Raw genomic sequence first — 26,471 nt, forward strand, 5'->3', positions numbered from 1 at the left:
GTGTAGTCCAAACCAACTTCCACTAAACAACCACAAATATCAGCACTAGACAACCACAATGGCTGCATTTTCTTCCCTAATGCATCTCAGGTTGACTAGATATTTCACACAGGCACCAAGTAGGCTCTTGGATACCTGGGACAGACAGTCTGCAAACAACACACTGTCAAACCACAGTTAAAACCTGCAAATGTTTCCAAACACTTGAAAAGCATTAGTAAAACCAAGATTTTATTATCTGATAGTGATGCCCTCTTTTCAACTGTTTGTTTCCACACTTCTACCCATCAAACACTGCTCAAAGAACACATGGGTTTACAGAAATTGATGCTCCCCAAAATTACACTGTTAAAACCTAAGGAGGCAGGGAAAGGCGACACATCTGTGATCCACCAGATATACTGAAAAGGTGGTGTAACTAAGTTCTTTATCACACATTTATTCAAAAGAAGAAATCTCTGGTTACTTTAAAATCACAACTGAAAAACAGTGTTGTATGACCTAATCACAAAGCTGTATGGTGAACATCACACACTTACTCAACCAAATTACATGGGACTGCTTTAACATAACATAATTTGAAAATATACATCCTAAAAAAATAGGCTACAGTATATGGCATATAGTTCTACAGGCTTTTTGCTAAGACCATATTTTATCAAAATAAAGAAGAATGAGATGAAAGTAGCAAATCTTTTATGTGGAAGTTCTCTCTCTGAGGCCCAAAATCAAATGCAGACAACTATAATTTTGTAAGAGTGACACAATATATCTAGAACTTCTTCCAAGGTACTTCAAATAATTCTGTGCAAGTGTTTTGGTAACTGAATCAAATATGTGAAAGCAAACAGCTCAGTGAAATAAATTAGAGTAAAAGTGAAAGTATTTAAACTAGTGGACCAACTTTCAACATACAGAAGGACTGAAAATTCTCCCATTAAATTAGTTAGTAAATCAAAATCATTAGCACAGGCTAACATACACAAAAAATCATAAGAGCTAATCATTAAAAAATTACCATGTCAAATAGATATGGGAAAAATAGTACTGGTAAAATGCTATATAGTGATATTGCAGAAAAATGTGTTTTCCAAGAACAAGCCTTGGGTCCAGTTTGGTTTACATTTTGAATAAACATATGTATCAGACAAATTAAAATTACTAATTACCCTGAACCAGGAAGAACTGCACACAAAAGGGGAACATATGAAAATAATTTAGCAACCTCAGAGGTCAGAAGTTCAAAATTTTAAGATCCAGGATGATCATTAAACAGGAATTAAGTCTCTAGCTGCAAAAGAATGATAACATACTAAAAGTGAAGAAGAAACTTGAAAAGCAGCAATGCTCAAATGCTATTTAAAGGAGTTGTCATAAATAAAGAAATATGATTTAAGCTTGTCAGACATCAAAAACTTGGTCTTCCTACACAAAATCTTCATGTTAGAGAGGATAAACCCATCCAAGTAACAACCAGACTTAATACATGACCCTCAGACTAAGTCAAACAAATAATGCACGTGGAATGGTGGTATGGACACCAGTATCTGGAGAATTGAGCTTAAAGGATGAAAACAAGAAAATGTGCAAAAAAAAAGGCTAAAAACATAGCTTGAAGAAAGCAAAAAGGAATGAAAATGTTCAGATGGAACCAGTGTGTGCATGGAGGTTCCAAAGACTATGAGGAATATGTAAAATGGCACAAAAGATGGCTTGGAATACTGGCATGAAGTTACAAAAAAGAGCTACTAAATATCACATAAATCCTCCTGCCAGTGAGATGTAATAATTGAAATAATCTTTAAAAGGAAGCCTAATTGTTTTAGAACATAGAAAATCTCACTGGCCAAGACAATAATAGAATGCACAAGTCTACAACCCCACTTTAGCAAGCAGATGGACTAGATAACCTAAATAATTTTTTCAACCTTATCTCCTACGATGATGCTCAGAAGATCTGACAGGCTCATGCACAATATCCTGCAGTCCTACAAGTATGTGAGCAAGTACAGTAAAAAGACATTGACATCAATTATGAAGACAAGCACAAAAATATATATATTCCACAACCTCTTTGTAAGGCTACATTTGTTTTGTTTTGTTTTTTAAAGGCACCTCATCCTCTAGCTATTGCCAGCTTTTAAAAAAAATCACTTTTCAGTTTGAGCAAGAGCTCAATAGTGAGAAGGAAACATCTTTCAATTCACATTTGAACAGCCACTTCTTACATTCCAATTGTAATCAGAATGACAGTCTTTAAAAACAAGCATGCTGGCCTATTAGTTTTTATGTACAGCAATTTAAACAACTGTGATGACACATTGTATTGTGTAAGCAAAAACACAACATTCATTTCATACTCACACCATTATCCTTTGTATACACAAGCTCAAGAGAACTCTTAATACTAAAACATTAAAATGCACCCATGGAGTCTTCCCTTACTAGACACATTTAATACATGTTTACAATATATATACACATATATAATATACATAACTTTTAGAATTTTTCAAATAAATTTTTGTAATTTTCTCTTCAAAAAGAAATAAAATAATGACACTGAAAGAATATGAGTCAAGTACACAAAACTCTCACCAAGTTGAATGCTCAGTTTTGCAGCCAAGTTTCCTCCTTTTCATCATAACCAAAACATTTTATAAAAACTAAATAATCTGTATTATTATTGTAGTCATCTGTTTCATGGTAAAAATTCTAATCTTATCTAAGGAAATATATTGCATATCATTATCATGAAGTGACATATGTGAATATTCTGAGCAATAAAACATATTCCAGAATATTTCAGCAGTACATATAATGTGTAGCAGGCTCAAACAGCACAGGTCCACCTTTTATTCTAAATAATATACTTGGTTTAAACTCTGAGATCAATTTCAAATGTGGTCCCCATCCCCAAATGGCACTCAAAAAACAACATTTTCAAACCTCATGCTGATATCTTTCAATGACTCCTGCTTACGAAGTGTCAGTTTAAAGGTGAAGATTTATTTACCAGTTTCCAGTCTTGACCTCAGGCTGGTATACAAAGAGTTGCGCTGGGTTCTTTCCTACTCATATCAGCATCAGAAATTATCTCCAGCAGAAACTCTGCTTTCCATTCCCATCAGAGAAAAACACTAATTACGTGCTTATGAATAGTAATAATTCTGATGATCACACATAACAGAAAAGAACCCGCTCACCTTCCTTTAAGAAGGGATAAAAAGACTAACAGATTGGATTAAAAGTCATTTGTCAAATCAACAGAGAAGCTCTGAATAGATAAACAAAGCACATCTATTGAGTAATTATGAGAAGTACTCATTGTTCAGGTAACCCAATCAGTGACACAAACACTCAAATAAAGTGGACAAGGTAAAAAGTCCCACAAATGGTGGAGCTGGGAAATATTCTAGCAGTAGCAGAATCTCTCAAACCAATGGAACTTCGTACAGTTCCTACCTATTCCACTAAAAGGACTAATACAAAGCATCAGATTTAATCTTCAAACAAAGTATTTCACTGTTATCCTTCAATGCCCAGAATGATACCATTTTTAGCAGGAACAGAAAGCGGAGATGAATGCTTGATAGCTAAAATTGTAGGACAGCTTCTTTGGAAAGCTTTGTAATAATTTCTTGTGCCATATCTCCAAGAATAAACAGCATTAAAATCTGAATAAGTTAAATTTGCTACTGCAGTCTGTTGTTAATTGGGATGTAGACTAAAGGCTCAGTTTCTAGCCATAAACTAATAAAGTCTTTAAAAAATTATATAATTTTTTTTGCAAACTAAATATTTACTGAGAAACACAGAAGATGTAACAGAAACTTTACTGCATTTTAATGTATGTTAGTAATTTGCCTTCCTTTAAATGCATTTATCTTAGGCTAGCAGCCAGGTGGCTGAGATTAACTATCTGCTACTGCTCTCTGAACAAATCTTACTTTATCCATACACCAAAGGGATGACAAAGTGCCTCTCACATGATACAGTAAAGAACATGTGAACCGACTTTCAATCACTTTTTCCAGGTGATTTGAGTACATTAAGATTCTTCAATGAGAAGCATCCTAGGAAGCTTCCCTCTTTTCCTACTCCCTGATGCAATTAGACCCCTTCTTTCCAGTACTCCATTTTATTAATAGAGAATACGTAGACCTAGTTTCACCCAAGGCCTGCCTGGACGAAAATTCACACCCTCTAAATAAAAGCACTTTTTTTTTTTTTTTTTTTTTTTAACTATTTGAAACTGAGAGATTCCAAGCTCTCAGCACCAGCTGAGCTCACAGAAACCAGAACAAACGACAATTTAGAAAACAGCACCCTGCAAAACTACACTTACAAACATTCTCTGAATTATAGGGCAAGATAAAACAACTCATGCCCTCCTCTTCTCTTTTGAGCAGCTGGTTAAATATATACAAAGCTAAAGTTGAATGGGAAGCAACCTGTCATACAAACACTTTAGCCAGGGCATCTGCTCCTGCACTGGCAATATAACATTTGGATGGATGGAATGCCACATCATGAATGGACTCATCAAATTTTTTGCGATGGGCAGTAAATTCTTGGATGCAGGTCTTGCTTTCAAGATTCCACAAGCGAATCGAGCAGTCATGACCTAAAGAAAGGGAAAACAGTTTTCTTTATAATTTGTATGCCTGCCACCATTATAAGAAAAAGAAAATGAAATCTGAATGTACTTACTGCCAGACATCAAATACAAGCCATTAGGATCAACAGCTAAACTTGTAACTGCATCTAAGTGAGCTACCATGGAGTGGATCAGTTTTCCTTTAAAAAAAAGATTTATTTAGGTTATTTTCTGCAGTTAGCTTTGTTACCTCTATTCACTGCTTATGACCCTACCACAGCTGATATAAACACAAGAGATCTTGTCCCACGACTGAATCATTACAATTATTCAAGAAGTCAGTATTTTAATGTTCATAGTTCCCAAGAACCACAGTAGCAGTATCATCAACGTTTATGAGACCTTTTCTTTAAGCCACACTGACCCTGCAATCACTGTGCATTTAAAGTATCTGCCCCTTAAGCAAATTAATGGAGTTCTCAGGCAAGATCTTGAATGGGAAGGAAGGCAGGGGCTGAGCATACTAGAAGCAATGAATATAAATTACATGGGAATAGGGGATAGTGTTAGTTGTCTCAGAGAGAATTAACGTTTTATCACAGCTTATTACAATTACAGCAATGATTTCATGTTAAAAATAAGAACTCAAGGGTCAAATATGGCAGAGGTCTAGGAAACACTAAAGGAGTGCCAGAGGTTCCTGCTCTCAAGAGCAAAATAATACAGACAACTAATAGAAGAAACATAAACATAAGAGCATGAAGATTTTCAAAAAGAATCCTTTTATGTTAAATATTTATAAACCCCTTGCACAGGGCATTCTAAAAGAATGGACAGAGAGATCCACATTCCTTATCACTTTGCCAACAAAACTTTAAGTGAGCTGGCAATCTTTATACTCTATTAGTGATGAAAAATTTCTGCTTCAGAGGCTATCCAGTTCTTGACATCCCTCAGCATTTGTGTGAATCCTATTGATCATAATGAAATTTGGAATATGATTTATACTACACAATGGCTTATGGCTAAGACCTGCTGGAATGATGCATACCTGTGTTGTTGTCGTAGAATTTGATGTGTCTGTCTTCATGAGCAGTGATACTAATTGGAAGAGTTGGATGGCTGATGACTCTGTTTATCTGACAGGAAGAACTGACTGCTAAGAAAAAACCCACACACATCAGTATAAGTAAGTTGCTAAGTTCTATGAAAGACTGCTACTAAGAAATAAATATGTAATCAATCTAATTTGCAAAATAACTCTTACATACATATCCTGACATCTCTCAGCTAGCACCTTATGTTATGTACTTTACTCTAAAATACTTTCCAAACTACAAAAGACAGAGACATACATAAAACAGATGTAGGCCAAATAAGGTCCAGGTTTTGGACATGGTTTTAGATAGGCACATCAGGCAAAAATGTGAAACCAAAAACTGAGTGAAAAAAACCTCATTCACACACATTCCTCCTTTTGCCAAGTCAAACTTTCTTCATAACATACAGGACACATAAATAAATAATGCAGGCAAACAAAACCTACCTCTTATTATCTGATATATATGTATTGAAATTATTATTTTAAAAAAGGATGCTGGACTATTCATAGGAGAGCCAATTTTCTCACCTTCAGTAATTCTGAAATAGCATGCATATATATACAGATATATATACACACACAGAGAAGAAAAGTATAGGTATTTTCTGGTTAGAAATCCAGGCATTGTTATGATGCACAGATTAATGTAAGTGGTGTCTTAAGAGGCAGAGATTATGAAAAAACCCACAAATAGTCATTACACAGAACATCAAAATACAGATATTGTCTTTCATGTTGACTGTATTTAGCTAAATTGCTTCCAAAGAACATTTACATAATTTAATCTAAATTCTTACTAAAGTAAACAAAATAGAATACTATTGAAGGTTCACTTCCTATAAAAATGGTAAAGATTCATTTCACACCTGTCTATAAAAATCTGAACCATAAAGCAGTGTCAGCATCCACAAGACACTTAGAAATTACGAAAGTAAAAATTAAGGGAAAAAACTCCACATTCATATAAATAAACACCCCTAAAATTACTAAATGCACATGAACCTTCATCACAGCCAGCCATCCTCACAGTTTGAAAAGGCCAAGCAGAGGCTTATACTGAGCAGAAGAGTCCCTAAATAGTGTGGTAGGGCATTTCACGTGACATTTACCTCTTGTCTCGTTCTTGTAGAAATAATAATATTTAAATAATTGAATTTAATAATAATAATATTTTAAGTAAATAATATTTCCTTAAAATACATGTAAACTTTATAGTACTGTTACATAACTAAAGACACTAAACAGGGACTGCTGGTTGCCATACAGGGGTCTTGTTTTCCTAAAGGAATATTACATAATTACAGCAAGGAGTGAGTGAAAAAATATAGAAGGAAGAGGGGAGGGAAGAAGAAAGGTGGCTTCCACTGAATTGCTTTAACTAATTTAAAACAGTTTTTTTAAACAGGAACAACGATGTGTGCTAAAAGAAGAAATGCAGCACAGTAAGGAATAACCGAAAGAAGAGATATGGCACTTTCCATTTGCTCTTACAGAATTACATTCATTTAAATATTTCAAAACACACAAGCAAAGCCAACAAGAATAGCTTAGTCCTTTTAAAAACTATAATTAAATAGTAGAATGCAGTGACATAAATCCCTAACAGTGAGGGAAGAAATAGCAAAATTTTAAAAGACTCAATGTTTTACCATTGTGGCCTGAATATGAAACCTTATGCTTCAGCTCATTCTGGTCTCTTTTGTGAAATCAGGGTAAAATAATGTACTAAAAGTAGGCTCTTCACAGTACCCTCTAAACCTTCTAATATTGGTCACTGCCATGATCCAAGGCATTACATGGGACCTCGTGAATTAATACTCTTCCACTGGAGCTTTGCTTTCTTCCTTCAGTGAAAATTTCAACTAAAACCCAAGTCCAAATGAGCCAAGAGTGCAATAAAGCTTAGAAGATGGATACCTCTGAAGAAAAATAAAAAATTGACACACTCACAATTTTTAAATAAATTTAACGTTAAATTTTCCTGATATTGCCTCTTTTTTGCAATTCTGGACTGAAGAGAAAATGGAGATATAGAATCTGCAAAGATCACAAAGCTGTATTAAAGAAACTTGTGCTTTTTCTCATGCTACTATCCCTTGAAGAGGAATTCAGAATGTGAGCTTGTTTCTTCTATCTTATTTCAAAAGTATGTGCACTCTTCTGCTACTGCAACACCCGTGAGGTCTGTTGTAATAGTAACAATTTACTGCTACATCTCAGAATACAGCTTGTAACATAATCCATTTTATAATTTCTCATGACACTACCTGATTCTCTGGAAACACTAAAAGGATTATCAACAGTATCCATCTCAAACAAGCAATTTGTTTTTTCCTGTGGTTGGTTTGAGGCTTTTGATACATACTAGTATCCACACTGGACTCCAGGGTAAGAATTCGTTGCCGTGTCTCCATGTTAAAAATGCTACTGTGTCCACTGTTAAATGATGCTACCATGAGGCTTGGGTCACTGCTCACAAGGTCTACTGATGAAGGGATTCCCATTTCTAGAAAACAATGTAGAGAACATGTACTTGGTGTAAAGAAAATTTTTAAAAAAATTAAAAATCCTTATAAAAAAAGTAATTACTTCAACATCAAAAGGAGCATAATAATGAAAGGAAATGTTGCATTCTAAAACATAAATTATGCCAATATAAATAGCTTTCCCTGTATGATAACTATTTTAATACTATTTTTTTGGACATGTGTATCAACATTCTTTACTAAGATGCTGTATCTGGAACTGCAGCTGTGCAGAAATCTACTTTAAAATTAAGAAAGCAAGAACTCCCTGGGCCCCTTTCCCTCCTTTAACTGTAGCAGCAATTCTCAAAAAAAACTCCACCGAACTCCACTGCTTTGAGTAAAAGGACAGGAAATTGAAGTGCACAACAAGTGACATGACAGATAATTAATGTTACTATAATTACTTAGACAAAATCAGAGCTTAATAAAACACCAAAGTTCTCCAGATGCAGATTTTACACACTGGAACTGTCATCATCTACAGTTATATAAATACATTACAAACTTGTATTTCAAAGCTCCTGCCTAATGTGGTATATATTTGATCTCCTTATAGTGTACCTATCTGCACACTATAGGACAGAAGGTCAAATCAGCAAAGCTTAGGCATAGGTTATATTCCTTAGGATTTTTCTCTTCAAATGTCCTCTTCACCACCTGCTATGTGGAAGAACCACATCAGTTGCAACAGACATTAGGAGGAGGAGGAAAAGATAGAGAGAAACTGAATTTTAAGCAACCTAATGTTGGATGACAGATTCAGATAATACAGGAATACCATCATATCCCTGTAAACTCTCCAAAGATTCATGGGAGAAATATCTTTCTGAAGCACAGCACCTCGATTATTTCTCAGGAATGGCAGTAGTTACCTACAAGTACTCAAAAAAAGGTCAGAAAGGACTGATGTGAAAAGAAAACACATTGTTTCTCACTGACCTTTTCTACTACTGCCATGCTTATCTGCAGCTTCCTGGTAAGCCTACAATGGTTAATCTGAACAACTTGAATAATGAGTGACAGATATTTTAGGGGGGTTGTTCAAGGTTATTAATAAGCCGTAGGAAAACTGAGTTTTCAGTCTTTGGATTTCACAAATGGGCTTCATTTCAGTTTAGAATACAAAAAAACCCTCCTAATATTAGGGCTATTATATTGCCTCTGTGAGGGAAGACTATTCCTCCTTCTCCCTTAATTTAATAATTAAAAACAAAACAACTCACAGTAACAAACTCCAAAACTCTACCAGGAAGTTTTCAAGGCAGGCAGATAGACAAGCTGGCAGTAAGAAGCCTGCATACCTTTAGAAACATAGTTTTACGAAAACTAAAATACATGGAATGTTTCTATTTTCCTCAGTCTGTTTTAACTAACCTGCAATGGCATATCCGATCAGCTTTACATTATAATTTGATCTGTCCATTCAGCTGTTACAAGGTTTATCTTGCCTCAAAGTTTTTCTGAAGAGACATGGAACTGTCTCAGCTCATGGGCTGAGAATGACTATCAGCTCTAAGAAACTTTGGCAATGTCAAGGGCTTGCTCTGGAGCACTCTGACTCAGACAGACAGCAACTTCCAGAAATTAGATTCTAACCAGTAGGACTTTCACTTGTGCATGACATTTCAGTAACCAACTCCAAAGGAGTATTTTTTTTCAACTAGCAGTATTTAGAATCACTAGGGTATTATTTAGTTGATCTGCAAACTCAGAAATTCAATTGGAATCTCTGTGTTAGAGGCACAAGGAACAAATCTGGAAGGTACAATGACACTGGCCTGAGATGAAACACTGGTTACTCAAAACTTGCACTGGGGGAAGAAAGAGCTTTTTATTCTGGACAAACGAAAAACAAGGGCCTGGTGGAAACTCAAATCTGAATCTGAATTAGAGTTAACACACTATCTTCCATGGTGCTAGTACGATCAGCACATTATCTTCAGCAGTTGACTTTTAGATGTATCTAACTGTCCCCCTGAATGTAGGCATATATGCAGGTAATGTCAAAAAAGGGTCACAAAATTTACTCTTCCCAAAAGACATTCATAAAGATACAAAACTCAGAAAGAAGCACAAGAAGCATTTCTATTCAGTAGACAAAATTATGTCAGTCTGAAGAGTGATGCTCATGAACTTCAGGGTAGGGCGATTTTCTGTACCTTGATTATCATTAAATATATTGAGAGCTGGAGCAATTTCTGTAGCTTTCCACAAACGTATCGTGCCATCTGCTGAACAGGACAGCAAACGCTGGTGAGCTCCACTGTAAACCAGACCCCACACCGCATCAGTATGGCCTACAAAAGCACCTCTTAGAACAGAAGGATCTGTGAATGAAACACAACAAAACACATTTCCAAACAAAATCTGAATTAAGTCAATAACTGTATCTTGGCCTGTGTTTAGGCACCAACCTCTGGAAAGTAATTGATAAAAAACCCCAAGATGAATCATGTCATAACGATATAGAAGTCTCAATAATTCTGGCATTAGGATGCTTGAATTTCAGCAGCATATGTGACATTCAATTACCCTGTTTACAACTAAAAGAACAAAACAATTCTTCAGCAGAAGGGACAGTACTGACTTTGGCAAAACACACTTCACTGTTAAAATTCACTTTCAAACAGATATTAATGCCCCAGCAGTCCTTTTTATGCAGAAGTAAGCTTTGAGACCAACTGCATCTGGAGCAACCACAAGTGCAAAATAAATCATAAAATCCAGACACAAGGCTGGCATCCACTCAGATCTAGTAAATCTTACCAAACCTTTTTAGCTATTTCTAGCCAACATTAACAACTTTGGTCTCAGGCTATAAAACCTTTTTATCTAAACTCCACAGAAATTTGTCAAAGAAAAGAACACTAAAATACACATTTCCTGTACTTGCCAAATTATCAGGTTTAGGCCTGTACTTCTAAAACCTATACTTTAGACTAGCTGTTTCTAAAAACGATTATGAGATCAAGGCCTTTTTAAAGAAAATGACATTTTATCTTGCCATCAAGCAGCATCAGCATTAAAACAAAAGGTTATTTTAAGTAATTGAAGGTAACATTCAATTTGCTCTCTTAAACTTTCACAGAAGCATTATCTACAAATTATACTATTTTAGTGACATAACTGTCATTAAACTTATAATTTCACTGCTGCATGTGACAGCAACATACCATAAGAATCATAGGGATCAATGTTTGGGTTGGTTGTGTTCCAGCCATGGATGAGGCCATCTGTTCCCCCACTGTAGCATTGTTCACCATTACTGCTCATCACCACACAGAGCACAGGTCCACTGGAAGAAAGCACCAGAGAAACACTGACTATTAACATTTTCATTACATGCAATGCAGTGTCAGTCTTAAGAATTTCCATGTTAGATACAATTCACTTGCTGCATGGATTGCAACAAAAATTCTGCATCATGAAATCATACGCTACAAGACTTCCCACAAAAATACCCTCCACAATATCCGGTAACACAACTGCAATCGGGACAATTAATCATTATGCACATGAAATGTGAAAAACAATTTAAACTCTAGGATTTTTTATTTCACTTAATTTTTTTCCCTTTTCAAAAGATTTAAGGCTCTTTCATGAAATCATCTCAGTAAATCTAAATTCACTCCATTCATTCTTCTTCAGTTTCATTCCACATATGCAAGTATGTGGCAAAAAGGCAAAAGCTGCAATGATGAACCGAACACCTAATCAAATTTGAACTGTATCATTTGTAGATTTTTCATTTTAAAGTTGGTGTATCTGACTTCAGACATAAATAACTATACAGAAAGGAGAAGAACACATACAGATGTTCTAAACAATATAGGAACTAAAAGTGTCACCTTAAATCAGTAGCTGGTAAGATGGAAATTATTTTTTAAAATTCTGTTTCTGTTTAAAAATCTTATCCTTCTCAAAGTATGACAGTATTTCTCAGGAAATACTTACTTATGTGCTCGGAAGGTATATATTGGCTCTACATCAAGAGAAGCACTCCTAAACAAAATATGAAAAAAATATTAACATGTATACCATCTTATACAATGCTTTACAAAAATTTGCCAGAATCGTTAAATTCTTAAAATCCCTGCTACATCTTTTGCAGTGTTTCTCCCACAACTTCCTCTCCCAACATGATTTTTCACAGGTCTAGGAACTATTTGTAGTCCTTCACAACATGATAGGATTGGTTGTTTGGATTTTTGTTTAAAGACCTTCAAGGTAGTTCACAGACCCATCAAACAAGTACGTAGGTACATCAGTGGAGCAGATGGAGTGGAGAGACATCATCATCACATGGAATGTATCATTAATTGTTCCTATTGAAGCAAAGGAGTTTTGGACTCAAATTTTTCTATCAACACTGAAGTGCTTCAAAATTTGCTGCTCTGGACTTTATCAATCCAAGGGAGGACTCCATGTTATGCCCAGTTCTCCTCAAAGGTGTGAGGAGAACCACAACCACCTTAACCACATCAGCCCCGCTACAAATTTCCTCTGAGTTCTGCAAATTCCCAGCAATTTGCAAGAGACAGTTAACAAAAGAACCTGGCAACACCTCAGAGTTTCAAGCTGTAGACATGTAAATGCATGTATGTGCATACATACATATGCATACATATATAAATGCATCCTATACATTTATATATACATGCAAGCACACTAACAGGCCGCATCCAAATGCTTTCACTAGTAAATTAATTTGTCATGTTATCTACAAGGAAAATATAAAAAAGTGAATGGTTTTCATCTTCACAAACAAAACACATTCACAAGTACACATGGATTTTTTCTGGCATTCTTTAGGCATCTTTACCCTTCTCTGAGAGCTTGTTTTCCTACTCTTAAATTCAGGGAACACTTTCCATTAACTGCAAGGGCCATTCAGTGAAGTAGTATCTAGTGGTTTTGTTCCTTCATAAATTAAATTTGTTTTTGAAGAAAATAAGGAAAAAAATCTTACTTTTTTGCTGGGGCTGTTTTTTGTAAATTCCACATTTTTAATGTATGGTCCTCTGAAGCTGTTATTAAGACTGGTTCAACTGGATGAAAAGCGAGACCTCTTATTCCATCAAAGTGACTTCTTAATGTAAACTTGGGGTTCCAAGTCTTTCTCAATGCATCCTTATTGTTGGCTATCTAATAAAAAAAAATATGCCAAACTTGTAATTAGGCTGGAAGGCACAACAAAAGGAAGAAATCAAAAATTTAGTTTGGCATTTTAGATGTCAAATTACCTCACCCACTTTTCACAATAACCTGCTCTCAAACAACAGTCCACTTAACACTAACCAGACACTTCAAAATGAGAACCAAGATAGACATATTCCATACAAGTAATGTCACGTCCACAGTAATAAATTCTATGCAAATCTGAAATACTCTTGTGTCTGTAAAATTACACACTTTAAAAGCACTGATACTTCAATGAACTCAGTTAAGTATTTAAAATTTGATCTATGGCTCATTCACTTACAAAACTGGGCTTGACTCACCTAGGTGCAGTCCCTGAATATCCAAAGTACTACTGACATGGCACCTCTAAAGCAAAGATCTGAGAGAAACAGAGAAGTCTCTAGAAGCACAGAAAGGAACACAACCTAACTTGGCCAGCTAAGGCAACACAAGCTCTGTAATAATGCATGACAAGTAAAGTTTGCCAGGATAGGAAAAAAAAAAAAGGCAAAAAAGATTTGGCTACACACTAAGAATCTAACTGGCAGGCAATAAAGTATCGTGAAAAAGAAAGCCTTTCAATAAAATAAGTTATTTCAATATTGATCCTCTGAACAAACATTGACACAAAATGCTGAACAGACTTTTTCATTGTCAGTCAACAATATCATGAGTTAAATTTACCTTTCCACTGCTGATGGTGGTTATGGAAAACTAAGAAAACAAACAACTGTACTGATGTTTATAATGTTGAAATCTACACATAATTCAAATAATTTGTACCTTTAACTGCAAAGGTGAGAGAACTGTTTAAAGCCACTTCAAGAAACATTTTATCCTGAGGACTGGGGGCGAAAGAGGAGGGTTAAGAACAGAAGTGCTTTTTCTTAAGCTTTGTTACATCTGGATTTAACAATAAAACTAAACATAAATTAAAAGGTTCTACAGATTTTAAACAAGGAGAAAGGAGCCGCCAGAAACAGCAGGTTTAGTCTCATCATATTTCTTAGTAATGACATATTGCCTTGCTCAGGGAGACAAGTCAGTTTTTTTGTCAGTTTACTGAGCCAAGTTGGCTCTGTGAAGGAACAGACAAATGCTTGAGCTGGTACAAAGATGGGGCAGGACTGCACAGTTAGCAGCTCTGGCAGGTTTTTTGAGGATTGGCCAAGAAAATCTCAGCAAAAAGGGTACAAGATGTACAGATATTTGGAGAGGAATTTGGTTGCCTCAACACAGGCACCTAATGCCAATTAGGAGATGGAGGGAACTTGCCTGCCTTCCAGCTGCCATACCAGCAGCACAGGTTCTGTGTCACATCTGCAAACGCCACAAAGACACCTCAGATGGCCTAACAGTGAATTCCAGTCCTGTCAGGATAAAATTCTCCATTTGCTTGTCTTTCATTCAAAAATGTCCTTCCAAAAGGAGTCCAAGATGGGCAGTTCATAAACTGGAAAGTAGATGGAAGGCAGTCCCAGCCAGGAGATCAGCAGCAGAGGTGGAAACAGATTCTAGCCCTGACATATCACCCACCTGGCTGCCCCACATCACTCTACCCACCAGTCTCACAAGCTCTGAGGCTGGTTACTCACAGCACACAATCTCCTTCTGTCTCTTCCCACCAAAGCAAAACAGTGAGGTAACTCGAGGCCTGAAATACAGTTTTGGGGGGGATACCAACCCCAAAATTAGCACCTGATCTGGACTTGCCACTTATAATTATATTTGTGGCTATATAAAATTGAAAATGAATTGAAAACAAATTGAAAGCTAAAGACAGCAATGACATGCAATTACAGGTACAGAAATTAAACAAGGTCCTACTGTAAAGTCCAAAACCTCCAAATCAGTACTTAACATTAAATCCGATGATCTTGTAGTTCAGTTACTTATCTAAAATCTATCATAATTTTATGAAGATGATGAATCTATCCAGAAGTCTAAGGGAAAAAACAGAGCCAACCAAAGTGAACATTTGTCAAGAATGTGTAAAGGAAGGAAAAAGAAAAGCAAACTTAAGTGTATTGGCTAGCAATCTGGAAAATTTAATCTTGTTAGATAGCCTGAAAACCAAACTGCAAAAGAAAAAACTTGTCTTTTAAGTAATAAATTAATAATCTTCATTACCAAGTGAAAACCATTCTTCAACTTACAATCAAAGCAATATGTAAAAAAATGAAACCATTAAATGAGGTAGGCTAATGTTGCCATTTTTTAGAAGAAAAGAATCTAGCAAAAATGTCAGTGAGATGGAAGGGACTGAAAATGGAAAAAGTGTCTGCCATTCTTGAAAGCAAAGTAAAAACTGATTCAGGTGATCTTTCAATTTAATTCTCCATATGATTCAAAACTGACACTTAAAAATAACATACTAAACTTTCACTAATCATACCTGATTCACATTTAGCAGCCGGATGTATGAAACAGTCCAAAATAATGATATTATCTGTAATCTAAATTTACAATGAAACTTGAAATAGGAACACCAGCCTTTCATTTTGCTTCAATAAAGTGCACAGTAACCAGAGCAAATAGTTTTGTAAATGTTTTCTTTTAATTGTCAGCATTAGAAAAAGGCAGAAGTTGAGGTAACCATAACTATGAATTCCTGATCATAGGATTTCATACAGGCATTGGACAAATGAATAAATAGAAGTTTGTATTCTCTACTATGCAGGAAATGATTAGAATAAATAAAGGAATGATACTCCATAAATAAAAGCTGTTAGTTCAGGATACAGAGACATGAACAAACACAACATTTATATGGACACTTGCACAATGAAGTCAAGCAATGAAAGCATCTTGTATAGATGGGTTAGGTTTGTCATGTTCTCTGAATTTAAAATCCAGCCTTGGATATTTAGGAGTACCTGTAACAGAAATTTATTTGTACATCACCATACCTTTCTGAAGACGTAGTTAGGGACAATTAGTGAAAACATTAAGAATTGAGCCCAAATTAAGATATAATACTAAGATACTGAATTTTAGCAGAAATGCTCTGCATTCATTGCAATATTGACGATTCATAACATATCACATGCTCAGAAACTTGCTATAATGGTAGGGCACATCTCTGCAGTGGCACTCTCAAAAAGTGCCTAAGCTTTTATTAATTATGTATTCATTGCTTTACAAGTACATACAGGGGTAGAACTTCAAAGTAAGGATCTGCATCTTATGTCCAAAGTCTCTGACTTAATTTGTGATGGTAAAATCCCCGATAATGATTATTTAAGAATCACATTTACTGAGGGTAGGATTCTTCCCCAACAGAGAATTAAAAATTATCTCTGAAATCCCTCAACCTTGACACTGCTGGGATCCAATATCAAGATTAATCTGAAGCTGACAGATCACACAAGAGCAGATGAATAAATTAATACCTGAAGTATCTTTTTCCAAGAAATCAGAAATACAGGAAAAAATCGCATATAACTGAAAAGATGCAATTTTAAGAAAGATTTTTTTTCATAAACTGTTCAAGAAAAATAAGGCTACACACATAGCCACAGAAGTGCTGTCCACAAAACCCTCCTAAGAGTTCTGGTTTCCCATTTGAAATGAAACTATTGCCCATACCAGGTAATGTAAACCAAAGCTCTGCCCCAGCCAAGTCTTAAATATGTCCCACGAGAGGGATTCCACTGTTTCTCTGAGCAACCTGTTTCAGTATCACCTACTACATAACTTTCTCTCCCAGTGTCTTACTTGAACCTCCCAAGCTGTAATTTGCTGTTATTTTCTCCTGCATTAACAGCTGGTACTGTGGAGAAACTTGGCTCTGTCATCCTTACAAGCACCCTTTTAATATCGGCAGGCTGCTATTCAAGCACTCCTCAGCCTCCTAACAGCTGAGCAAGACTAGCTCTCTTAACATCTACTCATCAGTCAGAAGCTACTGGACTCTCTTCAATTTCTCTACAACCCTTTTGAAGTGAAGTGGTCCAAAACTGCATATAACCCATGTAAAAGGTCATAAACATCTCTCAATCTGCTGGCCATGGCACTCCTAATTTTGCTGAGTCACTGGGGTTGCACATACCCAGAAGTACCACTATCACTAATATACTTTCAACTACTTGCATGACATGGCAGACAAATGAAAGGAGAGAGGCTTGCAGAGAGTTTGAATGCTGCTGTGTATGGGAAGGACAGCTTTGCCAAGTAAAAATTTGTAACATCCTATGGCAGCATAATTCTAACTGGAGAATGTTTTCTGCTGAGTCTACACACAAGTAACTTGCATCTGCCTTCAACAAGACAGAAGGACATTGAGTTACCATTAATAACCACTTACATCGTAAGTCAGCGAATCTGCCTCGTTTGCTACAGTAAGGCCTGCCAGTTCTCCAAGACCCAGTTCATTTTCAAGGGCTTCATCTGTTCCCATAATGAAAGATTTCCCTGAGGACGGGGGGAATGTTAAAGCTTCCACTGCAAGAAAACAAAACAAACAAAAAAAAATCCTGAAACATAGGTTTATACAACACTGTACAATAAAAGCACCTTTTCCACTTTCAGAATGCTACATATCTGTCATGTAGCCAAGGGCAAAAAGATCCACAGAGAATGCATAGAAAAACAGCTATTCTAAAGATAATCACTGTACTTACCAATAAACAGCACCCTCTGAACACACCTACAGTTCAGGTGTGTGCGACTCCAGACAGTAAACGGAGCCAGTCATGGGCAGGAAGGGTGTGCTGTCATTCATCCATATATAATGCACAAGTAACACAGAAAACACCTTCCCCAACTCAACTACAAAATATGCAAATAGATGCTGAAGAAGCAACAAAATGTAGATAAAAACAGCTGGTGGAAGCAGCCCAGATAAAAGCCCTTGAAGCACTGCTCCTTGATTAGGTCTCTTAGTTATTACCTTTTCATTACAAACATTACCTTCTCCACCCCAAAGTCTACACTATTGGTTCTCTTTTCCTGTCTTTTGAACTCACAGTGCAATTATTCCACTCAACACACAATACATACAGGACATCAAATTTGAGAACTTACTAGAATAAAAAAATGTGTGCCCAAAATATGGTGCCTCAGCTTTATAAAGAAATACAGCTAATAGTAATACTGAATTCAGACTGGTAACAATCAGCTGTCCTTTTTTGTGAGAATACATTTGAGTCTTTGAATTAAAAAATACATTATTGAAAGGACATGAAAATAGAGCTCTGCTAATACAGCTCTCAGTACATGTGAGAAAAGTTGGAAAGGGAACATTCAACAAAAAATTCTTCCACTTCACAAAGTGTTGCCAAGTTACCCCCTTCTTTCATGAAGAAAACCACTGAGCATGAAGGAAGCAGAACTACTGAGATCTTTAGTAGCTATTCCACACACCAGGGCTTTTTATGCATCTTAATTATAACTTGGCCGACCTACTTTTTCACTCTCACTGAAAGACTGCTAAGTGGAACTCATGGTTTTCACATTTTGCAAAACACATATTTACCATTTTAATAGAGCATATGATACCACAAAATCATAGAATGGTTTGGTTTGGAAAGAACCTTACAGATCATCAAGTTCCAGCCCCCTGCCATGGGCAGGGACACCTTCTACTCAATGGGATTGTTCAAAGCACCATCCAGCTTGGCACTGAACACTTCCAGGGACAAAGGGACACAGCTTCTCTGGACAGCTTGTTCGGTGTGTCACTACCCTCAGAGTAAAGAATTTCTTCCTAATATCCAATCTACACCTGCCCTCTTTTCAGGCTGAAACCATTCTCCCTTGTGATGTCACTACATGCCCACATAAGAATTCCCTCTCCAGCTCTCTTGCAGGCTCCCTTTAGGTACTGGAAGGCTGCCATATTTGACAAATTAATATAGCTTCATATACTATATGTTATTATGCTCTATATTATAGCAATTCAAATATTGAATCAAATAGATGACTCAGCATTTTTCAGACATAACAGAAGTACTTCATTACAAAGATGCATGCCTGGCTGTCTGTACTTGGACAGAGATAATTTTTCCTAATTTTTGGAACACATTATGGAAATTAATACACTGGTAAGCTGAAAGTTCTTCTGTATGATTCAATACACAATCATGCTTCACTACACATATTTTTGAAAGCTACAGTAAGAGATCTGTGTTTACCTGCAGAGCCTCTATCTTTGCACTTGGGAAAAAAGGACATGCTTGTGTGTGTGTGTATATATACATACATACATTTAAAATTATGTCAATGGGAAAAGAAATTATGCTCTTATGTCCTCAGAGTTTATGAGCCACATTTGTCTGCCAAGCTTAAGCACAAACAAAATCAAGTGATTCAGGATGGTCATATTACAAAGCCACTAAGTGCCAATTTATTTTTTTCCATCATACTCAAAGGTATTCAGCCAAGATGTGAACACAGGTGTTTTGACCTTACTAATAGAGACCATAATGGAGGAATGGGAATGTCATGTATCACACCTGGAACTTGCAAAACTGAATCAGAATTTGTGAAGTGCTTGGAAAGTCAGAGAGGATAATCCCTAAGAAGCAACTATAAACATCTACTCTCTACAAAGGGGTATGCAATTTTTTATTATTTACCTTCATCCGTCCTGTTTATCTCATGTTCAATGAGCCTTGAACTACTGGGCCTAGAAGAAGGTGCAACAGATGGCTGTAATGAAGGGAGATCATCAACATCTCTCAGGTTTGCAAGCATATCTTGCAGCTTTGACCTGTTGGGCCCTAACCAGAAAAAAAACAAAAAATTAAAGTGTTTAGGCATAGCTCACGATGACACTCCTTATATCAGATATGCTACAGCAGCACATGCAACAATGGATCCTACCTTGCATTATGATATTACCACAGAAAAACTAATGAGCACTTATTTCAGCAGTAACTAATCATCCAGCATGAAATGAATTTTGAGAAGAAAGTGATAGAAGCAGCTGAGAATTGTGAACGCGCAATTTTCCCCATATGTATGGACTCATAGTGCTACTTGTATGGGCTAATGAAGAATGCCGCCAACTGAGTCACACTTTAGATTATTAGAATATTTACTTTGCTAAAACAATAGCTGACACCCATGAATATTTTAGAATTTGTGCATCAGGTACTTTGTGCAGCATATTATTATGAAACATTATAATTTAAATTTATTTTTGCAGTAGTGTAATATCGTGAGCTATATAATCCAAAAAGTTATATTAAAATAAAAATGGAACTGGATTCACTGGCCTACTTCCTGAAGCTACATATGGTGAAGACCCATGCCCTTCTTGACACTTACCTGTGCTTTGCTCCATCATTTTCCCACATCCCTGTTTTGACTGTTTTATATAGGATTGAGGCTGAAACATATCTTCGGTAGTTTTTCCTGTTGTAAGTTTAATTAAGAATGGGAAAATGTCTTACCCATAGTCCATTATGTTTTCTCCTAGACCAGTAAATAATACAGCTATTTTTAAGCAGCTTTAACACAGTAGTGTACTCTAATATATGTATTCTCTCATAAAACCATTCTATGATTCTATTCTTTTATTACTTCACAGGAATGTTTACTACAGCCTTGCAAAATCATGAGTTTACTAATGCAGTTGCAAACACTACTTTGTCCGCCCTAACCATAATGACTGATAATAGACTAAATTGTATTTAACTTGTCTGTCACCAAAATATTACTCAATCCAGAAAAACACTAAGAAGGATTTTGCAAGATTGTTTTACTATAATATCTGCTTTATAAAACCAGTATTTTACTTAGTAGCAGTTCAGTGGCTAAGCACCATATATAATGAAATTAAAGTCATAGAAACAAACTTTGTAAACTTTAATGTTATTTAGTCCCTTCTTTTTTCTCCAGACAGCCTCCCTCACATCCTTCTTCACTATGTGCAATATTATGAATAACTGAAAACAGGCTCTGATTCTTCCTGATTTTTCTGCATTGATGCCCCTCCAATGATGGTTTGTCCATGGAAAGATGCTTAATTTCACTGCTACAGTAAATCACTTTGTCTCCCAAGATCAAACTAATAAAATCAATCCAAAAGGTACTGAGCAGCAGTTATCTTCATGAAGGAGCACTGGATGTCCAAGTGCTGCTTTTACATTGTGATTTTTTTATCATAATGATATAAAATATATTCCAGTAATGTCTAAACCTAGATTAACAATTAAGTTTTATATCAAAAATAAAAAGACAACAGCTGTTCAAGAACAGAATTTCAACACATGGATTAAATAATTTCTGCTAAACTAACCCCACAGCTATTTACCCTGAACTACATAACACGTCTGTATATCTTAAAAATAACAGACAAGTTACAAAAATCACTTTCACTGTAATCATATATTGGCATGCCCTGCCTATCTTAACCATAAAGAAATTTAGAATAAATTTTGTTAAACATGAACATTTTAGTTAGCCAGCTCAGCTCCTTGTCAGACTTGCAATTAACTTCCAGTAAATTAAATTATTCCAAAGATGACAAAAATATCACTTGAGAAATTTAAAGCATGGTAATTATTTGCCTCTTTTTTGTTGTTGTTTTTAATTTGGAAAAAAAGAGATGTTTAGTTTCCGTCTTTCATTTTAATTTCAGCCATATAACCAACTGCTGAGCAGCAGCCAATGAGAATATCAATACAAAAAGTATTAAAACAAGTTAGACTCAATGCAAGGGTCTGACATATTTACATTATTATGCATATCTCTTTGCAAGTGAGAATTTCCCTGGTATTCATAAGCATCTTACCACAAAAGGAGAAACATCCCCAAATTTTCTGACCAGGCTACATGCAATATTGTTAATATACATCTTTCACACATGAATTCTCAATATGGCTAGGTATATGAAACACAGCCATGGATACAGTGTTTCATTTTAAATTCTGATTCCGAGTTTAAAAAATTTTATTGCTTACCTATCAAAACCCATTGATTTTACAAAATATATCTGCATTTCAAGAAATGTAACAAAAAAAAAAAAAATACAGGGCTAGAAACTGTATTTTAGATACTAGTCGGTTTAGGTTTTTTTTTTTTCAATAACAAAACCCAACTTTTTTGAAGGCTAGTCCCAGAGGTATGAAAGTCAATAAATAAATCCTGTGATTACAAATAAACTGATGGTCATAGTTGCTTCCTATTTCGAGCCCTGCGTAACAAATTATGATGACAGCATGACTTCCATGTTGTGAATGTCAAATATAAACAGGGGTAGAAATTAACCTGTTTTCTCCCACTGTCATCTAAAAGGATACTCAAGAGAGTTTCCAGTTTGGTTTCTTTCTTGGTTTATTTATATATCAGACTTTAACTCTTCCTGTAAAACTGGCATGTTTCCAGCTAAGAAAGGATTCTGAAGTCTTCTGTATTGAAGTGTGAAGTATTAAAACAATTTAAATATCTGAATAACGAAAGTACAAAATATGCTCAAAGCAAGAATTTTTAACTAATTCAACACTTGGTTGGAAGAAGTTGTATCTAATCCAACTATTTATTGGGTAAATTGATCATCCGTCATTAATTTCAACCCCTGAGAACTGGTGAACAGGAAAGCAGTCAGGAGCAGCAAAGTAAAAGAGTAAGTAATTTTAGGAAAACATTGAAAGAGAGATAGAATTAAGGGTGTGAAAGATGTGAGATTTATGATTTTAAGGTGCAATGTTTTCCACTTACTCTTCACCCCCTTTTTCCCCTTGCGCTCCTTTTTGTATTGTTCCTTGAGTTTGGTTATAACTCCCTGGTCGACATTCCAGGCTTCAGGCATGAGACACTGGTCTTCCTTTTCTAAACAAAGTGAAACAAATGAAACATCCTTTTTCAATAAGGTCACCAAGTGATCTCCGCTGAAGGAGGCAACAGCTGCTGTCAACGTTTGTCTTTTATTTTAAACAGACAGAAATAGCACCAAGCTTGTGAAAGCTGTAAAACTGCTACTCACATTCCACTTCTGTTTGCTCAGAATGTTATTATTAAAAAATTGAGATGAAATTTCACATGTTTAATTCCCATAACCAAGCACATAGCTGTCCATAAATGTAAGAAACATTTACTTTACTATAAATCAGGACACATTTTTCAGCTTTGTCTTTCCTCCAGGGGAGGAATTATCATATCTAGAAGAAACAGCTATGTTACTCATCAACATAATTTTACAACTCAGATGTTGTGTTACTGCATTTCAAATTCTTTTTTTATTGTCTTTGTGCTATGTTGTTATTTACACAACGCTGTAGCACATTTAAATAATTCTGGAACGCAATATTCAAGTCATCATGGTTTAAATAAACCCTTAGAGCATTAAAACCATGAAACTTCACAAAAAGGTGGAGGCCTGAGGTAGTAATCTTCGCGAAAAAAAATCCAAAACATTTTAGTGTACCTAATGAAAAAAAATCCCCACATTTTGGTTTGGATTTTTTTTTTTTTCCTAAGCATCTCACTCAAATTGCTTCCTCTGTGACATGATACAGAATAGAAGTATCCTTCCAGTTCTACAGTATTTGGAGATTTTGAACAAAACATGTTACATGAGTTCAAATCTCCCAAGCAATTTTTCCATATATGGAGGCTGTCCTGAGGCAGCTTAGAAAATTAATTCACAAGAGGAGGGGAGATAATACAGGTCTTCCTCATATATATTTCCATGACCATTACAAAATCTTTGAAATACATGAACTTTTTGCTTTGTTTTTCTCATTAAAATCTTAACCTTATTATTTAAAGATTAATTCCTTTCAGACCAAGTTTTCTTTCTACATCGATAAGCTATTCTAGATCTTTGAAAATACAAACAATAATAAACTTATCCTCGGACTAATGTGCAGAACTTAAATGTCTGTAGAGGAAGCACAACATTATCAATCAGTGTCTGAAGGAGTCACTATGAGTGGACAAAAAATAAAAACCACAAATGGGTTATTAATGTGACTGACTTCCCAAAAATGAATAATGCTGAAAAAGACCTAGGGATCCTCTATCAACATCAAATAAAACAAGATTCAGCAACATATTATTGCAGCAAAAGCAACCAACAATATCCTGGGCTGTATTAACAAGAATGTAACCAAGAGGGTGAGGGAAGTGACTGTCCCCCCGTGTTGGGCACTTGAGAGACCACAATTTTGAGTACTGTATCCAAAACAATAGTTTTAATGCTGAGGAACATTTTAGGTAGAGTCCTAAGTACCTATTATTGGCGTAGTGTAGCAAGTCTAAGGGAGCCACTATGACTGTTCAGGCAGCTGGAGCACATGAGCTTCAAGGAGGGGCTGAGACTACTGTGAGAGTTCAGTGACGCCAAAGAAAGGCATCTTAGTGTGGCTTCTAACTACCTGATGTACAGATGTTGAGAAAACAGAGCCTGACTGTGCTCAGACTTGCATCACAGAGGGAGAAGATACTTTTAAAGGTGTTCTCTAACGCCTTTGAACCTTTCAGTCATGATCCTATACTCATAGAGTGTCAGATTAACTTAAAGTTTAGCAGTTTAAGTCTTTTAAGAAAAGCTGTGAAAATAAGCCCTAATAAGCTGAAGAGAGACTCTAAAATAGATCATCTATTGGCTAAGCCATGTACTCTTAATGCATATATCTCAATTACTACTAATGAGCAAGAACTGCATAAAGAATTCAAAAAAGAGATAAGAAAATCATACTTCAGAGAAACAAGTATCTAGTGTTTCTGGAATGAGGTTAAAAGTTTTAGTCATGCTTGTCCTCCCTGGCTAGAGAAGACTTTTTTTTCCCTCCTTCAGAAAAAAAAAAAAAAAAAAAAAGGAAAAAAAAAAAAAAAGAGCTTAAATAGATTTTTATTAGATTGCTTCCAGGAAAACACCCAATATGTTAATTTTCTACAGACTGTCCCAGCTTCCCAGATATCCCACAGAAACTATTCAACTTCAGAAGTGGATCCTGAACTACTGCTATTTAAGTGCTTAATAGCCTAAAAATTACCAGAAAACATGTGAGGACCTTTCAAGTCAAATGGGTTCAACAGATTACTGTAACTGAACAATAACACTTGGAATCCAAAAATGAGGAAAGAATTTCCTCTGTTTGCTGCTGTCCCTCGCTACAACAACAACACTCTACTTAAGCTTAGTCTTATATAGTTACCATAAAAGATACAGGTTGTGAAAGAAGTAATTGAAAAACATGAACACCTCCAACTCAAAAAAACCTGGTTTAGATTTTTGGAAATGAAACTACAACTTTTAATAACAGTTTATTTTAAATGTTAGACTTGCGCTCACTTTTACTCAGCTGTCATCAATGAAAGCAAAAATAAACCAGAAGTGTGAATTTGAGAACAAAAAGCTCTTGTTTGCATACTGACTTTTTAGTGAAACAAGCAATAGCAGCACCAACCCTGCATAAGTAGATAAAATTTTAGTATTAAAGAGCAGTATCCAATTTTTTTTAAGAGCAGTATTTCTAGATTTGTTTGGTGAATAGAATATTGACTTCCGTATCTAATAATATTACAACATCCTCTTAAGCAAAGACTACACCACACTGAAAAATAACTTGGAGTCCACCCAGGAGATGGACATGGCTTCAGTGAAATACAGCATCTTGGAGATGCTCACGTGAGAACCACAGTTACCATGGCTTATCAGTCTGTCACAGTTGCATCTCCATTATCAAGCTCAATTATTTCCCATCATCTTCAATAGATGGGATCCTTAAGACTTTCCAGAGTAGCTTAAGTAGGAAACAACCTCCCATCAAGATATTTAACCAGCTCTCTTCTTTCTCCCCTTCTCTATACTGAGGGTTTAGGCAGAATAACTATGTCAAAGTAAAGTGGAGATGGTGGCAATTTGGGTTGCAGGACTTGAACCTCAAAGGACAGAGAGCAGTTTGTGAAATGTCTCTCTATGACTAGTGGACTTAAAGATATATTATTCTGCTGAATTATAAAAGAATGTTTGAGCAGCTGAAGAGTTCATATTAACTAAATTACTAATCCACAGTAAGAGTACAACTAATCTAGATTTTATGACTCACATTGCCCTCTGCATCAAAGTGGGAGAAAGCAAAGATGACAAAATAACTTTCATATCATA

At 35.6% G+C, this 26,471-nt stretch overlaps 1 protein-coding gene across 5 annotated transcripts in view; it reads right to left on the bottom strand.

Moving 5' to 3' along the window:
* Window positions 1-4,248: 4,248 nt before the first annotated feature.
* The window catches only part of STRN (striatin), a 61,173-nt gene continuing 38,950 nt past the window's right edge, over window positions 4,249-26,471 (bottom strand). The window contains exons 8-19 of one of the 5 annotated variants that reach the window (XM_030268450.4): window positions 23,078-23,188; window positions 20,684-20,770; window positions 19,990-20,133; window positions 17,718-17,854; window positions 13,200-13,375; window positions 12,185-12,232; window positions 11,404-11,525; window positions 10,390-10,557; window positions 8,068-8,208; window positions 5,652-5,756; window positions 4,714-4,800; window positions 4,249-4,627 (exon numbers count right to left, since the gene is read on the bottom strand). In XM_030268450.4, coding sequence (XP_030124310.4) covers window positions 4,458-4,627; window positions 4,714-4,800; window positions 5,652-5,756; window positions 8,068-8,208; window positions 10,390-10,557; window positions 11,404-11,525; window positions 12,185-12,232; window positions 13,200-13,375; window positions 17,718-17,854; window positions 19,990-20,133; window positions 20,684-20,770; window positions 23,078-23,188 — 1,496 coding nt within the window. In that variant the 3' untranslated portion in view covers window positions 4,249-4,457. Of the gene's footprint in view, window positions 4,628-4,713; window positions 4,801-5,651; window positions 5,760-8,067; window positions 8,209-10,389; window positions 10,558-11,403; window positions 11,526-12,184; window positions 12,233-13,199; window positions 13,376-17,717; window positions 17,855-19,989; window positions 20,134-20,683; window positions 20,771-23,077; window positions 23,189-26,471 lie in introns of all 5 variants that reach the window. The other 4 variants (XM_030268449.4, XM_030268452.4, XM_030268451.4 and 1 more) reach the window with 4 other exon arrangements.

This window comes from Taeniopygia guttata, chromosome 3, assembly GCF_048771995.1.
Source record: "Taeniopygia guttata chromosome 3, bTaeGut7.mat, whole genome shotgun sequence".
NCBI lineage: Eukaryota > Metazoa > Chordata > Aves > Passeriformes > Estrildidae > Taeniopygia > Taeniopygia guttata.